This window comes from Saccoglossus kowalevskii, chromosome 4, assembly GCF_978046115.1.
Source record: "Saccoglossus kowalevskii chromosome 4, keSacKowa6.1, whole genome shotgun sequence".
Lineage (NCBI taxonomy): Eukaryota > Metazoa > Hemichordata > Enteropneusta > Harrimaniidae > Saccoglossus > Saccoglossus kowalevskii.
The window spans coordinates 11,259,678-11,277,086 of NC_140644.1; the positions used below are offsets into that span (position 1 = coordinate 11,259,678).

Consider the following 17,409-nt stretch of genomic DNA (forward strand, 5'->3'; position numbering starts at 1 on the left):
ATGAACCCTAGATTATTCAAAAGAAATAAGGTAAGTATTACTGATTAAGTAAATGCCGTCTCTTTTTAAAGTCAAATACGGTTTTAAGATGGCTAAATTTCCAACGACCTTTGACTGTGACGCATTATCGAACATACGATCGGTATCTGTAATTACAGATACAGTAATTACAAATTTGTAGATACAGATATCGAAAAGACAATAACGTACCGATCTAGTACACGTACATAAAATATAATTATCACATATGACAATACATGAATGTATAACTTGCATTAATTCAATTGACGTTTAAGTGTACGCTTTATACAAAGGAAAAAGCATAAAGTGATCTTTATAAATATACTTTATGAATCATCTTGTTTAAAAAACCAAATGATAATGTATTTGTCTTCCATCAACGTAATAGATTGGCATTTAATCACTAATTATATATAATTGTGTATTTTTGTAGGTAAAATATTTGTTCCGTTCAAGGGTCAAGCGACCATGACATTCATATATATACTTTTTTTCATATGAATATATCATTTTGACGACTCATGATTGCAAAATAAATAAAACAAATAAATAAATAAATACAATAACCGTCAGTTATGACAGCGGTGATTATAATCGGATAATCAGGTGACCTGAATTGGTTGGTTTTGGTATTTAAACGATCCGTCTAATGGATACGTGTCATTTCAAAATCGACAACCGGCGTGGTATCTGCATTAATTACCTTATTAACATAGGCAAGTCACTATTATTTAAGTAAGGTCGGAGAACTCGATGTTTTGATATGAGACGAATTGTGATTATAATTAATCTCTCTAATATTTACATGCGACAGCTGATACCTAAAACAAACATTGTAACGTTGTCCGTTTTTGTTCACCAATACAAGTTTTCAGACCTGATATTAGCCCGTCACGTGCTGGCAATCTGGTTATTTTTCGGAATGCTGAATGCATACACGATGCGAAATAATCTCAGTGTTGCCATCGTTGCCATGGTGAATAGTACAGGACAGGACAGCGATGCACAGGCCAGTGCAGACGAATGTGGTATAAATGCAACTGACACTGAAGAAGAGGAGGTAAGAATATATCTTCGCAGCCTCGCCTTGTTTTTAGCTTTGATTGCTTCCGGTGAATTCATTCATTTTTGTATGCCATGAGATCCGTTTGAATTTGTTGTGTGTCTTTTCACTATGAATATAGATGTTTGGGTATTTTGTTATTTTTACGTCATTCATTCAGTTATTCGTTCCGTTGTGTAAAATATACTTTGCAGTTAATACATAATGTTATTCTTGTAAAATGAAATAATACCATAGATTATGGTCAGAATTTCAAGGATCAAACTCAATTGTCGTCACTTGCCAAATGTAATTGATAGAACAATACACCGTATTTCTCGACAGTAGCAGAGTAATTATTTAAAATGTTTGACACATGTTCAAGCTAAGTGTTATATACTACTAGACAGGGGATTTCAACTGGAGTAGTTACCAACAAGGACTTCTTCTTGGAGCTTTCTACTATGGTTACACGATTACACAGATTCCGGGAGGATGGCTTGAAAGAAAATTCGGAGGAATGCGTGTATATGGTGGCAGCATTTTACTGTGTGCCATATTTACAATGCTCACACCGGCTGCAGCTTGGCTTGGTTTTGGAGCCATCTTCACTTGTCGATTTCTCTTAGGATTTTGCCAAGTAAGTGCGACTGATTACTAATAATTGTGCAACTAAACAATGTGTTGTTTAGTTTTGTATTTAAATAATGATTTCCATCACGACATTCCCATTATTATTGCACATATTTATCATGTCATCACACAATAATTGAAAGATCGTTACACAATATTATATAATTAACCGTGAAAACATTATTGATAATATAGGGTGCGGTATTCCCAGCTCAACATGGAATGTGGGGGAAATGGGCCCCGCCACTAGAGAGAAGTAAACTAATATCGTTCGCTAGTTCTGGTAGGTAGTACACCACTGAAATGACATGACATGAAGTGTTTTATGGATTTTTACCAAGCACTTTGTAAACGTACAGAAATACATTTTTTCAAAATAAAACACTGTGTTTTACAGGGACATAAATGTGTCACTAAAGTGTTGGGACGTCGCGCCCGACCTCCAAAAAGCAAGCTGAAACACTTTGTGTCAGCAAAATGTGCCCCTCAAAATACAGGAAATAGCGTTTCAGGGGGTCTAGATTTAAATTTTTCCGGGGAGCAAGTCTCGGCGCAAGGGGTGGTGAGCGGATCTCGTCCTATGAAAAAGTTCGTACCGTCGCCTCTGTGGGCAAACTAGACAATCACCAAAAGTGATGCAATTCAACACATAATACGATGGTCATGACATTACCTTCAGAAAATAGTTTTATTTCAAGCACCATTTTGTGGAAGAATTAATTACCAACCAAGTACAAGCGCACATCTAGATTTTAACACTCCGCATTTGGTGGACCGTGGTTGTAGTTCCAATCACATCTGAGCATTCTAACATTGGAAAACTTTTCAATTTGAAACACATCAGAGAGAAAAATCGCCAACGATGCGTTAACAAAAAGACTATAAATGTTTCACAAAGTGTTAATGTTGCACATTTGTGTTCAAGGGAATAACTAAAATACTTTCCTTCTAAATTGTTTTATCTTGAAGCACTATCTGAAACAAACACACATGCAATGTTTTCAGGTAATAAAACATTCGACTATCCATATTTCATAAGTATTCATGTATACAACATGTTCGCAAGATCAAACCAGCTATCAAACCATTTAATGGATAGAAAAGTGAAAGATGAATGAAATAGAATAAATGTAGTCTATATATGCAGATTCGGGGATTGAGTGAGAATGGGATTGCAATGGAATATGTTTAAGTAATCATGTTTTATTTCGTCAACTATTTTTGTTTTAAAAACGAATTTAAAAATGTTATTACTTTGTATTCGTTTTAGGCCATTACACATCTGTTTTGAAGTGTCAATGTTCACAGTTATTGTGTATTGTATCTACAGTTTCAAAAAGGTTTGAATTTCAGCAAACATATTTATTCTGCTGTACATAAGTCGAGGGCACTTCTTCATGCGATTGAAAATATTTTTTACAGCAATATATGTCTGTTTTATTAATGTTTATATTTAGGAATAAATACTTACTTTATTATGTAATTTGTTTATTGTATGTTATGTTTACTGTACAAAAGTGCTTAAATGCATCATTTGATATATTTTTCTCATTAAAAAATTATGATAATAATTATGATAATAATTTTTAATAACATGTTATCAGTGGACATGCATTTTAAAATGTGTCTCTGTTACAATCGCTTGTTAATGCTCAGTTTGTGTTTTGCGTGAAAGCACTTTTCAATCAAAACATGTCTTCGGTTGAGACACTTTTCTACGTGTCGTGATCATAGACACTTTACAAAATGCGTGTCTAGGAAAAGCGCTTTTAAAAGTGTTGTGCTAATAAGCACTTTTTGTCCATGTTGCTGGAGGAAACACTTTTCAAAATGTGTATCTAGTAAAATCACTTTTAAAAGTGTTGTGATAATAGCACTTTTTATACAAGTTCCTGGTGAAAATAAATGCTTACGTCATTATCATTGTGAATAATTATGTCGTTTGACGTTGTAAAACAATTAGGCAACTCGCAAAACTCACAATAATATTACGTTGTTCACATGCCCGTGTTAATCGAATTTCTATTGTTACATCAGTTCTATTTTGTACTATATAAGCCCACGCGCGATCAGAAACAATACCACTAATTTACTTCCGGTTTTCATTATCCGCAAACACAATTTTGTTTAATGTCATCTATTTTGATTGTGATTACAGGTACAAACTGGGGAAGCATCATTGCTATGTCATTGTCGGGTGTGCTGTCTGTTACACTAGGATAGGAATCTTGTTTTTACGTATTTGGTAGGTTCGAATATAATTATCCTCATTGTTTGCACACGTGAAGTGCGTGTAATGTTCGCCAAGACTCCACGGGGTGGGTCAATACTACGAAACATCGCACTATTATATTCGTACTGTTTTGAATGCTTCAAAATTATTTATAGCACATATGTCGATATATATAACATTAAGGCTGAACGAATGTTGAAGTCTCAAATTGTCCACTGAGTTTACAAAATCATCTGTCAGTTAAACATAAATACAGTTTATTTAAGTACTTGCGTTATTTTCTATTTAGGCATGGCAGCATTTTTATGGTGTGTGTTTTGGTTTCTCTTGATATGGGACATTCCGGACTCCCATCCGAGAATCATCGAGGAAGAGAGAAGTTATATTGTAAACTCAATTTCGACCAACACACATAAGTCGGTAATATGATTGTACAACACAGTAGATGATTAATATTATTATAGTTGATGAAAGTAAGACTGATCCACAACAAACCAATAATCCATCATCCGCACATTAATCTTACACGCGTGCTGGATCAAAACAAATTTCAGACATAAATGTTTAGTTCGAATATTAATTTACAATTTTTCGTATTAGTCAGTGTAAAATACTCGACACAAGAAGAACTAACTTCGTACTTGCGTACTTTCAGGGTTGGCGTGTTCCATGGTTAGCCATAGTTAAATCACCACAGGTATGGGGTCTCTTAATTGGTACATTTTGCAACAACTGGGGTAACTATACTCTACTGACAAGTCTTCCGCAATACATGGACCAAATACTTGGCTTTAATCTGGGAGCGGTAAGTTTTAGCTTATTCTGTCGTGAATATGTATTGTTGTCGTTCTTGTAACCGCTGTTTACGTTATATTCTAATATGCTCAGCAAAAATGTACCATTGCAACCTTATTTTGGTACATGCATTTGCGATATTATGTTATCTGAAACAACTGCCAAATATCGATTTCCAAACAGAACGGATTCATGTCTTCTTTATCATCTCTTGGTATATGGACGTTTACAATATTTTACGGTTGGTTAGCGGACTATACCAGACAGAGATACATTATGTCAACAATCCAAGTGAGAAGAGTTCTGACGTCATTGGGTAATGAAATATGTAGTGATAAACCATGATGCTAGCGAATTTTATATCATATATATGTACAGCCTATTAAATTGTATTATAATATGTTATTGGTGCAAAGACATTTTCAAATGGTAAATATGTTTAGGAAATACATTATTCATGGGTATATCTATACCAATATTTAAAGGTTGTCCTATAATTAACCCTACAATGTCAAAATGCTGAGTGCTGTCATTTATATTTGTTCAGAAACATTGATATTGTAGTTGTTCTTGTGTATTTATATAACCGTTTTGACTAAAGGCTGAAAAACTGCACCGATACTTTTAGTTTGCCCTATCGCGATTAAGAAATAACACTATTTCCATTGTCAACACTATAATTATGCTATTGGGAATTCCTTGGTGACATAGTTAATAATTTTGGGTTCGGTTCTAATTATTGGGTTTTCACAATCCGTGAAAATTTCCATTAGACATCGATTTTTGATGAAACACATTTCTTTCCATAGAAAATTCTAGATTTGGAGTTTTTGAAATAACGTCACAAATATATGTGGTTTTATATTACAGACTTGTTTTAGTCCACATATGAAGCTACACAATAAATATCATTTCTCATAATATTTCATGTAATTTTAGGTATGTTCCTGCCAGCCATTTTCTTAGTTGTAGCAGGACATATCGGGTGTAACCGTGGACTAGCAGTCTTGTTTATCACAATATCCGCTGCTTTCAGCGGATGTGGCACACCTGGTTTTAAAGTTAATCACGTTGAGATTGCACCCAAATTTGGCGGTATTTTATTCGGCATTACGAACACAGCTGGCAGTATTTCTGGGGCATTGGCCCCTTTAGTTGTCGGTGTGGCAACCGCGGAAGAGGTAAGTAATTTTTATACATACATTCAGAATTGCGGATCGTCTTCTTGCGTACACATTGTCATTGTTATTAATTAAACAGGCAGTTTTTTTTTGAAACGGAAACGTAATATGTGAGAAAAATTACCTGATCTTCCATACAGTCTTGTTATCTGGTTTTGCAAACATCGGACACATCAGCTGGAACTCGTTCACAATTGAATAAATGTAACTGTTACAGTAGATACTCACCAGATATCCACATTGCCCATGCAGTAATCTTGCGATATATTAGTTTGTATTTCACACCAAATAGTAGTGTGATTGTAACACGAAGAATGATTTATTCGACTGTATAACAAGCACCATTTTATACATATTGTTTTACTGGTACCCACTAGAATACACGTGAACAGTGGCAGAAGATTTTCGGGTTATCAGCATTGATTTACGTCATTGGCGGAATTGCTGTTCTGCTAACTTTAAAAGTGGAAGAACGTGAATGGGCTAAAGATAAGGAAGCTATACAGAGTGACAAAACACATCAGATCGATATGGATGTGTATGATAAAATAGGAATCGAAAACGCTGTTGACGTAAAAGAGGACGACATAGCAGCATTCCAAAAGCACCAGAAGCATGATTAGGCCATATAATCTTTGACATGATGGAGCACAATCTTCATCAATATACGAATGTTCAGGTCATCTGATATTAAAGTGATATATCACGTTCTACAAGAACCAATAGTGTCGCCAATATATTACGGGTTCCTGTGGTGGTAGGGTACTCTTAGTTGTTAAATCTCAAATTCTCATTGTTTTGCTATTTTTGCATCAAGATTTAAAATTGTAATGTATTGTTTTATGATTGTAATGACCGTGAAGGTAGTGGGTACTGAATTATTTGTTTATTTCACGTGATTTCACAAACTTTTATTCCACTACAAACAATGCATTTCATGTAAGAGTTTGTTTAGTAAGTAAGGGAGGTGTAACACTTTATGAGCCTCTCAGTCAGCTGGCGGTCAAATTCTCTATTGGTCTGAGATTATTGCGTTATGGGCTTAGGCTTGTTGGTAATGTAATCCAGCATTGAAAATTGTATGCAAACACCGGTGAATTTTGACAATCTGGTTGCACACATGAACGCAGTGTAACGATAGACTACGACAGATCACACGCACTATGTACTTTCTTTTAATGGGAATATGTATAATATTTTGATTACAAGTTCTTAAGGTAGCAATAAGTGGGAAACAAAGAGTGGTTTAAATCTCCGAGTTATTAAACGAGGTATTAAATATGTAACTACGACTCACAGGCACATGAGATGTAGAAGATTACGAACTTCGCAATATATACTAATTCCACACTGGTCCTCAATTCTGTTTTTTTTCTTTTAAGGTAGACTGCTACTCGCGCGTTTGTGTGCGCATAATTTGGGGCACATGGCAGTGACAATATTTCGTATTTCAAGTCATTCTACAATTATTTGTTTCAGTATTATTCAAAAGAGTGTACAATATTGGTTCGCTGTCCAATCTGTGTTTTGAGAAGAAAAAAAACGGTAAAATGCCATTTAGCAACGTATTACGTTACGCCACAATGAAAACAAATTTGCTCGTTAAAGACTTTCTAAAAAAATATACATTTCTCACCACGTTACCGAGCAAAGTTGTCACATAGTGAGATGTTTTCCTGCTATGGGAACAATCATGGTAAAATGTCCTAAAACAGGTTAAACAGTATTTTATTGTCGATTTTTTTCTGAACTGAGTACGGTGACCTCAAATTTTTATTTTATTTTGTTATTTTATTCATTCTTGTATACATGTATCAATATGTAAAAATAAATTATCGCTCTTGTGTATGTGTCGTGAAACTGGTGAAAATATCGTGCTATACCCGACTTTGAGTTGTTATTATTAAGCATTTGATAACGAAAAATAATCTCTCCTTACTCTGACACTCTGCCGTCATCCAAACACGCAATTCCCAAATGTGTGATGAATCAGGACCCTTGAAATATAAAACACTTGAACTACATTACATTGACTTAGAGGTTTGATTTGCTTGTTTGTGTGACGCCAGAGTAGAGAGATTGTTGTACGACGGTCATTTTTTTGCTGGTAATCCGTTGAGATTTTTAGATTTCTGCTATCTGTTCATAATACCGGAATATATAAATGATGTTGTCTAATCATTGGTGGTTTGGCATCAACACTCGGCATATTTTTGTCGTAGAAAGCAGGAGATTAAAAATAGGATCACCGCAAAAATAGTGAGCAGGACTGTGGTCAACCAAAATAATGTTTTTTCCCTCGGCCTGCAGCCTCGTGAAATAGCAGGTATGTTTGGTACCCGCAGTCTGTAAGGGGAAATAGACGTATAGTAATGTCCTCGTGGCCATGCGTTATGTCTGGTTATGTGTTCCCGGTTTATTAAGGCTTAGTTCGCCATGACACTTGAAGCGGGAACCAGTCGATGGATGTTAGGTGATAGCCTCATACGATTGGCTAAAAAAAGTAGCATTTGCATAAATTAATATTCATCAGCAATGTAAAAATCGTCTTTTGAGTAATATTGTGAAAAAATGCTTTTCGATAACCAACAAGGTAGTTTGTTACGAGCTGAAAAATAATAGAAGTATTGGTGTAAATGTGTTTTTGAGACTCGTATTTATAAGAGATCAGCAATCTGATAAAGGTAACCACATGTTGTTTCTTTAACGTGATCATAGCAAGTTACGAAATTAATAGAGAATGCAGAGGCTCGTTGATATTTCACTCTAGTACTATTGCTCAAAATTACGCATAGTGTTTTCAATAACTTTCATCAGTGACCATTTATCTAATTATTACGCATTTCGATAAATCACTATGCGTGTACATGCACAGTTTGAAATCGGCACTGAACTAAGTCATGACACCGAAGCAAGTTTTTGATGTTTTGTTGATGCCAGATTTTTGATAGGGTGGTTCCATTTGAGATGCCCGAGAACATAACGAGTACTTTACTGCGGAGTAATTTTACTGTTAGCCACTGTTTTTTTCTAATTCGCTGTCACGTTCTTTTCCATTATATATTAACTTCGGCACACCCGTTTCGATATACAGCTGTTTAATAATACAGACGTGTTTACAGCGACATACTGAACTTCCTGTCTTGTGTACTTGCCATGTTTTGAATACAGAACATCCTTGTTGTTCATTCAATGTGCATAGTTGTATAATATTTGCAACTTTTGCTGATCAGGCTAAACTATCATTGGCATAATAGTAATTTCAGTCGGGCACTGGCCACTACACTGGTGTTATTATACTAGTAATCAAATTGTCATTCAATTTCACTGCATGCATATGCTCAAAACTAGGAGAGTAGTAAACTAAAACAGACTGACCAATATAGTCAGGTTTAAGCTGACAATATATATCACATTGTGTATATACATTCACAGCATACTCATCCGAGCATATCTATTTCCATTAAATCTTAACTTGTTACTTATGTTAGTGGGCTTAATGTAATCGAAGAAACGAAACGAAACGGAACGGAACGAAACGAAACGGGATGACAAACATAATAAACAATAAACTGTAATCAGAGAAAATGGGTTTTATACGCACAATATTTACAAAATAGTTGCCGAAAATAACAATATTTCAATTAGTAAATGGCTCGTTTCGCTAATTACAGATAATCAGAAATCTGTAATCAGCGAAACAAGTGTCCTACACGTACAGTATTCACAACTGTCGGACGAAACTTGGCCAGTATATTCACCTTTCAGTCGTGTATATAACTACATAAATTAATTGCCAAAATAACAATATTTTAATTAGTAAATCGCTCGTTTCGCTAATTACAGATAATCGGAAATCTGTAATCAGCGAAACAAGTGTCCTACACGTACAGTATTCACAACTGTCGGACGAAACTTGGCCAGTATATTCACCTTTCAGTCGTGTATATAACTACATAAAATATTTGCCGAAAATAACGATATTTTAATTAGTAAATGTCTGCAGCAGAGGCCACGTGCATAAATATGTCTAGAGTATAAACAGTCTGAGGTCATCTTGGGAAATGCTGGCGAGCTGAGAAAAGGAGGTTTGAATTTGGTAATGTAGAACAAATTCACAACAAATTCTCTCAGGCAAGGACTTTGACAGAGGAGTGTATGCCATGAAACTTGTTGACGAAGTAATGCACTATAGGTTTCTGCTACAGTTCAAGCAGTGGTGTGAGGAAAAAGAGCTACACTTATCTGAGCAATTCAACAACTTACTTGGTGATCTGTGTGCCTCGATCACTGAACCAGGTCCTTCCGACACAGCGACAGATATTCTTACACGACTTCAAGACTGTACTGATGCACAGCTTCTTCCATTGATGCAACAGTATAGGGATGAAGGACGTGAACTCTCGCCCACATTCAGTTTCTGGGATGACTTTCTCTGTAATGTCATGATGCTCTTCAAGATGTTCTTTGCTGCGACAAGAGAGGCAAAGTTGTCTGTGTATCAAGCAGCCAAAGTACAGCTTCTCCCTCTTCTCTTTGTCAGCAACTGCAAGATATTTGCCAGTAATACTGCTGGCGATGTTGCGAATTCCTGATGAAAGCTGAATTTAATGAGAAATCCTTTGTTCCTAAGTTGACCGATGGAAAGTTCAACAGGGTTTGGCTGGATTATACCCTAGAAGCGACAGAAAAACAAAGCCCTAAAGGGCACAGGGGGGGGGGGTCATCGGCCTGACACTGAAAGGCTCAGCACTAGCCCGGTGGTTTCTTGCCAGACCTACAACTGGAATATATTCCTGTCGTTTCACCCAGATAATCAGTCATAATCGAGAATCTGCACAAGGAGGCCGTACAACCAATGCAGAGATCCGACGCTGGAACAGAGATGCCAGGTGTTACATTGACTACATGATTGATCACGCAGGTTATCTTCTTGGAGAGAACCAGATACTGTATATCAGTAGAGGTCAGATCGATGGGGCTCTGAAAATAGATAGGCAGCAATCCCTGCCCTGTCCATCACTGGTATCTCCACAGGAAGAAGTTGACACACGGATTGTGCTTCATGCTGTACTCGCAGCCAATGAAGGTGAAAAGCAGATTGTTGTCCACAGCCGAGACACAGATGTCCTTATTTTGCTTGTGCATCATCGGCCAGCTATTCATGCCAGAACAATATTCTTCCTCACTGGTCGTGAAGGCAAACACATCACACTTACTAGATGTATCTCTGTGCATACCCTATTTGAACAGCTCAGCCAATAGCAGCGCAATATTCTCCTTGCTGTATACTGTCATACTGGTTGTAATACGGTTAGTGCATTCCATGGACACGGAAAACGCACAGCCTTCAGAATTATGATGCAGAAAGCGAATCTGTTCCAGCCAATTGCAGATATACAGACAGCAGAGGGCTGCTTGCGCTGCATTTGTAGGTATATTGTATGGCCAGGCCGGATGTGTCTCGCTTGATACTTTGCAATGTGAAAAAGCAGCAAAGCAGATTACACCTAAAAAGTTTTCCCCGACTGAAAACAGCTTCCAACAGCATATTCTACGCACTGCATATCAATTGATGATATGGAGGAAAGCATATGTCACCATCCCTGATATCTCAGAACCAACAGAGTATGGAAACTTCAGGGAAGCTGATAATTCCCTGCAGCCATGCATGATGGATCAGGAACCAACATCACCAGAACTCATGAATGATTTGTTGTGTACATGCAAAGACAATTCTTGCCACATAAACTGTACATGTCTCGACAACAACCAGCCATGTACAGCGGCATGTTCCTACGAAGCCCAACTTCTTTTAGAGGGCAACGATGGTGGATGCACCAACCCTCTAACAATAGCAGCATTATATATTGATGACAGTGACACAGATACTGATGGAGATGACTAATTACACACAGAGCAGATTTTGATGATTGCTATTATTCCCTTAACATTTTTTTTTGAATGGACCGGGATACTTTACATGATATATATGTCTGTATCCAAAGACACTCCTCTCATACAAATGATTTAATACCTGGTATTATACAATCACGAGATGTCCATAAGTTACTCTAACAGCCAATACCATATTGTAAAATATTAGTAGTTTCTCAGTCTATTAGATTACTTTCTGCTGCAGGGCATCATCAACCAAAGAGTTGCAATACTGCTGTAATCATGATAAGAAAACATGTTTAAAATGATATCAAATTACATTCTTTCATGCAGCACATATCTTACACATTACATTAATATTTGCACTAAATATATCGGTAAAATATATGTAATATATTATTATAATATAATATTAAATATCAAAACAACAAGAACAACAAAATATAATAAAAAAACTAATTTATTCATTAACCCCCATTTCTTCGTCTGAGGGCGCACTCCAGGTTCTGAGTTCTGAAAAGTCAACTCCACCTAAAAAATGTGAGCTACCTGGAGCCTTCATTCCTTGTCTATTTCTTACACATGATACCAGCCGACACCCCCCCCCCGCTCATATGGACTGCGTTCAGTTGATTATAGTTCCTGGGCTCCCTGTGTATGGAATAGATTGGGGATGACCAGTGCCAGCAGAGAAAGAGTGCAATGAAGTCAAAATCCATATCAACAACATTAGTCTCAATCCACAAGCCATGAGGGAACTTCAAAGAATTGTAAACCCATGTAGAGAAAGCAATAATTACGGCATTGACATATATGAAGAAACAATTGATGTAGTTACTGCGCTAATTGGCATCAATTCTTAGCTTACTGGTTAATCAGAACATTTCTGATTCATGAAATATTGCCATTAATGTTTATGACCGAGTAGAACTCTTCGTATAGATGAGTGTCCACTCATTGCAATTTAGACATCCACCTAATGTAAACCATCTGCTGGCTTGAATACATGTACTTCGGCCTGACTATCAAATTGGTTCATTTCATGTCGAAAACAAATATTTTTTAAAACCACTTACCCTATTGATTTGACATTTCATATGCATACATCTTATTAAATGCATGGAATTTAGAATGTGTTACCATGACTCTGTAGTAGACAAACTTGTATAGATATAGCTGCGCTACAAAGTGGGCAATGAATAATGATGAAAATTAGATGGGAACGTCCTTAATACTAGTATACTGAACTACTTTTTTGTAAGAGTGCACTACTTAACTACTACAAGCCAAATTATTGCCTGATTTGGTATCAAACATAGGAACTAATCTATAATGTCATGGGACAGGTTTTTGTGTTTATTTATCGGAATTCGAAATGTTTGTAGCCATGCAGGACAATTAGTGGTAATTATGTGCTATGGTGAAAGAGAATACTACACAAATTTATTTTATCACATCTACTTGTAATCATGTTGCCTGATCTTACCTGAATAAAAAGGCTTTTTTGTTGAAGTTAAAGGCATTTTCATTTATGTGATTGTTCTCTACACAACTGACTGGTAACTATTATGTTCCTAAATGATTTGAAGTCATTGAAAAGCTGCCTACAAGATTGTGCCTAACAGACGGTCCAATCGAGCCGTAACCTCGATGTGGTTTGTAACCATTCATGTGATTGGTTATTGACAAATGCTGAACAGGCCACGCCTCCAACTGTGCCGTGCGTTCGGGCCAACTATTAATTGTTCATAAATGGAGTCAATTTGTGTAGTTTTCTTGATTTATTCTGCAGATATAGGTAAAATATAGGCAAGGCTTTGGCGAAATTTGAAAGAGCAACTAATATTCTTCAACCTGGTATTTTTTATAGATTTTATTTTTCATTCTGTTCGTCTGTTTTTTTCAGTTTAAAAAATATGAGCTCGCTGGAGCCTTCATCCTTTGTCTATTTCTTACACTGGATACCAACCGATACCCCCCCCCCCCCCTCTGCTCATTGGGAGTGCGTACAGTTGATCATAGTTCCTGGGCTCTCTGTGATAAAATCATAGAAATGCTTGGCAGAATTTAACAGGAAAGTGCAGTTCAATTCTTGTTGTGTGTTCGTTTTCACATTACATGTGCGTTAATTTATACAAAAATAATATTTTACATCGCATATTTCTGATTCAGATATCACATTGCTTGCAACAATTAATAATGATAATTAATTACTCACTAGACTTTGATGATGTTATACTTTTCTGATTTTAAAGTCAAAGATCGGGGCGGACTAGATGATATTGCTAATTTTTGGAATTTATTTTGTCCCGTTAACATATAGTTGTTATTATTGGTTCAGTGTCCTCGTCATCTATTCCAGAAAAACTATGGCCAGGTAAATGTAGTTTGAAAATACAACAATTCCCGTTTTAGATGGCGGTTTTAAAAGCGGTGAAAATAAGAATTCAAACCATTTGATGGATAGAAAAGTGAAAAATGTGTAGTGTAGTGTAGTGTAGTGTAGTGTAGTGTAGTGTAGTGCAGTGCAGTGCAGTGCAGTGCAGTGCAGTGCAGTGCAGTGTAGTGTAGCGTAGCGTAGTGTAGTGTAGTGTAGTGTAGTGTAGTGTAGTGTAGTGTAGTGTAGTGTAGTGTAGTGTAGTGTAGTGTAGTGTAGTGCAGTGTAGTGTAGTGTAGTGTGGTGTAGTGTGTATATGCAGATTTAAGTGTATGCAAGTGGGATTGCAATAAAGTGAATTTATTTCTAGAGAGCAATTTTCTTGTTTTTCCCAGGAATTTGAGACTGCATTCGAGACAACAAAAAAAACATGGGAAGAGATTTGGCATTTTCATTTATGTCAAAAGGGTTTAAAGATGCTATTGCATTTGTTTTGAAGTGTCAATGTGTTCCCAAATAGTAGTGTATTAGTGTATCTACAGTTTAACTAAAGTTTTGAATTTCAGTAAACACACCGATTGCACATTTGCAGATGCACATAAGTCGAGGATCATGGGATTGTTCATGGGATTAATATTATTTTTACTATATATGTCTTGTTTTTAAATGTTATACTCAAACTTAATAATGTTTATATTTAAGGAATAAATACTTACTTGATTATGTGATTTGCTTATATCGTATGTACAATTTGCTTAAAATCAATGTACAATTATAGTGCAAAGTGTTTGATCATGAAACACATCATTTGATATATGTTGCTCAATAACACTTTCCAAAATAAAAAAATGATGTTTTTTTACCATGTTATCAGTAGAAATGCATTTTTAAAATGTGTCCCTGTTATAAGCATCGTCAATATTCAGATTGTGCGTTGCGCTTTGTCGATACATATTTCTGGTAGAAAAACTTTTCAAAATGTGTGTCTAGTGAAATTACTGACAGTAAACACTTCATTAAAACATGTCCTCGATTGAGACACTTTTCTACGTGTCTTGACCATAAAATGTGTGAATAGGAAAAGCGCTTTTAAATGTGTTGTGATAATAAGCATTTTAATACATGTTCCTGGTGGAAACACTTTTTCAATACGTGTTTCTATTGGAAATACTTTACATAATATGTTATGTGCAAAAACATCCCCGAAATGTGGCAATCAAAAACACTGACTGAAAGTGTTTTCATTGTATACACATTTCGTATTTATGCAGGTTTTTAAAGTGGGGACAACCTTATAAAACTTTAAATGTTTTACCACAAAACAGTCAAAGTGTTTTATTTTAAAACAGTGGTGTTTTAAAATAACTCATTTGCGATTTTAAGAAAAAAACACTTGATGTGTTTAATTATAAAACACTTAAAGTGATTTTAAAGTGGGAAGAAAAATGTGTCATATTTTAAAACACTTAATTATCACGTGTGATTATAATCTGTTAATAGAATATTGGCCACTGCAAACTAAATAGAAATAACTCTGAAAGATGCAGTAAAAATAAATGCAGACAGAAATATATGCAGATAAAGAAAAGCGTTAATCAGAAATATAATAGGCCCATGTCCAATTGTAGTTTTCTGTTTTGCGATTGTGATATTATTCTAAAATGACGTCAGTGACTGCTATTGGCTCTATTTACAGCGTCCAACATAGGACAGCTACTCATTAAAGAAATAAGATAAGTAACGATACCAACCATATAGTACGTTAATGTATGTGTAGATACATCATAACAACTACTGAGTAACGTATAAATATGTAGCCTTAGATAGACTATGTATATAGATAACAATAAATACTAGTAATTTACGGGCTATTATAAAATACATTATTGTCTTGTAAGTTTTAAAAGAAGAAAAAAAACGGTAACTGCCAGTAATACATTTTTGTTCTTGCTTAACCGGGGGTGTTATGATGAGTGAGAATATGTAATCAAAGCATGAGTCATGTGACCTAATTTCTATAGGATAATTATGTGCAGCCCTTAATTAAACAAAACAGTAGTTAATATGTAAAATGGGTTCTAACAATTAAAAGAGGTTCACGGCATATTAAGAACGGTATGTACTCTTCGACAAAAGAGTACGTTTTTTTTAAATGAAACCGAAAACCTAGATCAAGATTACGTTCTAACTGTTTCCGTTGACGTGACAAGGTACTGGTCTGCTATTTTGCCAAAAGTCCTCTATGAACTGGCGCCCAATTTCAACAACTGTTTTCACAATGGCGCCAGCATACACACAGTTGTAGCCAATAACAACTTTCCCTGGCCAACGCTAATTTGAATTAACAGTCGCATGACTATGTCTCCATCAATGAGATGAACTGTAAATTGTATTGTTGTTGGAGGATACTAATATGTACTGTTTTTAATTATATGTCTGGATAATTTACGAGATACTATCTTTTGATATCAGAACATTACACAATAATTGTATATATGTAAGATTTGTCGTGGATTTCTATATCAGGGCCCCGGGATTAAATTCGACTTGATTGTTAATATGAATACAATATACATTACTACCATAGCAACAATACAACCGTATGGTATCAAATCAGATTTGTAGCGAAATAGCCGTCTCTGTTCACTATTAAATTGATTGTTATTCTATGTCCTCGGGAATTCCATTTTGATATCGTGTATGTTTGTGTTTGTCTAGAAGCGGGAATAAAGTATTCGTTGCACATCGGAAAGTACAAAAGCAATCATATACACCAAGTTTTTTGTTTACTGTTATATAATATTTAGGTTGAATTGGTACGAAAATATAACACTATATTTGATAACTTGTTACTCCTTGGCGCGTCGAAAAGTAATTCTAAAAATTAAAAAGTAATGTCATTAGTACCCTTACCGAGAATTCGCATAGCTTAACGCAATATAGTCTTTGATTTTTACCCATCAGTGTTGCCTTTATCGATGTGTTTATATAATTAACTTTTCGGTTTTGTCGTTGCCAAATATGATCTAGTTGATATCTGTAATTATCACGTGATTATTAAACTTGTTAAAAGTGATACGGGTTTCGAATATCTGTGTTATATGTGGACATTAGCAGCGTTTTTTTTTGTATTGGAAGATTGCCAACAATTATTTGAATTCAAAAAGCACTATTGGTCTGAAATGATCTCACATTTAACATGAGCTGATATATTGAAATTCAATTATCT

The 17,409-nt window shown here is 35.5% G+C and overlaps 1 protein-coding gene across 1 annotated transcript; it reads left to right on the top strand.

Annotated features, from left to right (window-relative positions):
• LOC102809128 (sialin-like) lies at positions 1-6,528 on the top strand. Its single transcript, XM_085498237.1, has 10 exons — positions 1-30; positions 836-1,081; positions 1,470-1,703; positions 1,892-1,979; positions 3,855-3,917; positions 4,219-4,349; positions 4,585-4,734; positions 4,908-5,040; positions 5,664-5,905; positions 6,283-6,528. Exons 1-10 carry the CDS (start codon positions 1-3, stop codon positions 6,526-6,528), a joined length of 1,563 nt encoding a protein of 520 aa, XP_085354363.1.
• Positions 6,529-17,409: the final 10,881 nt, after the last annotated feature.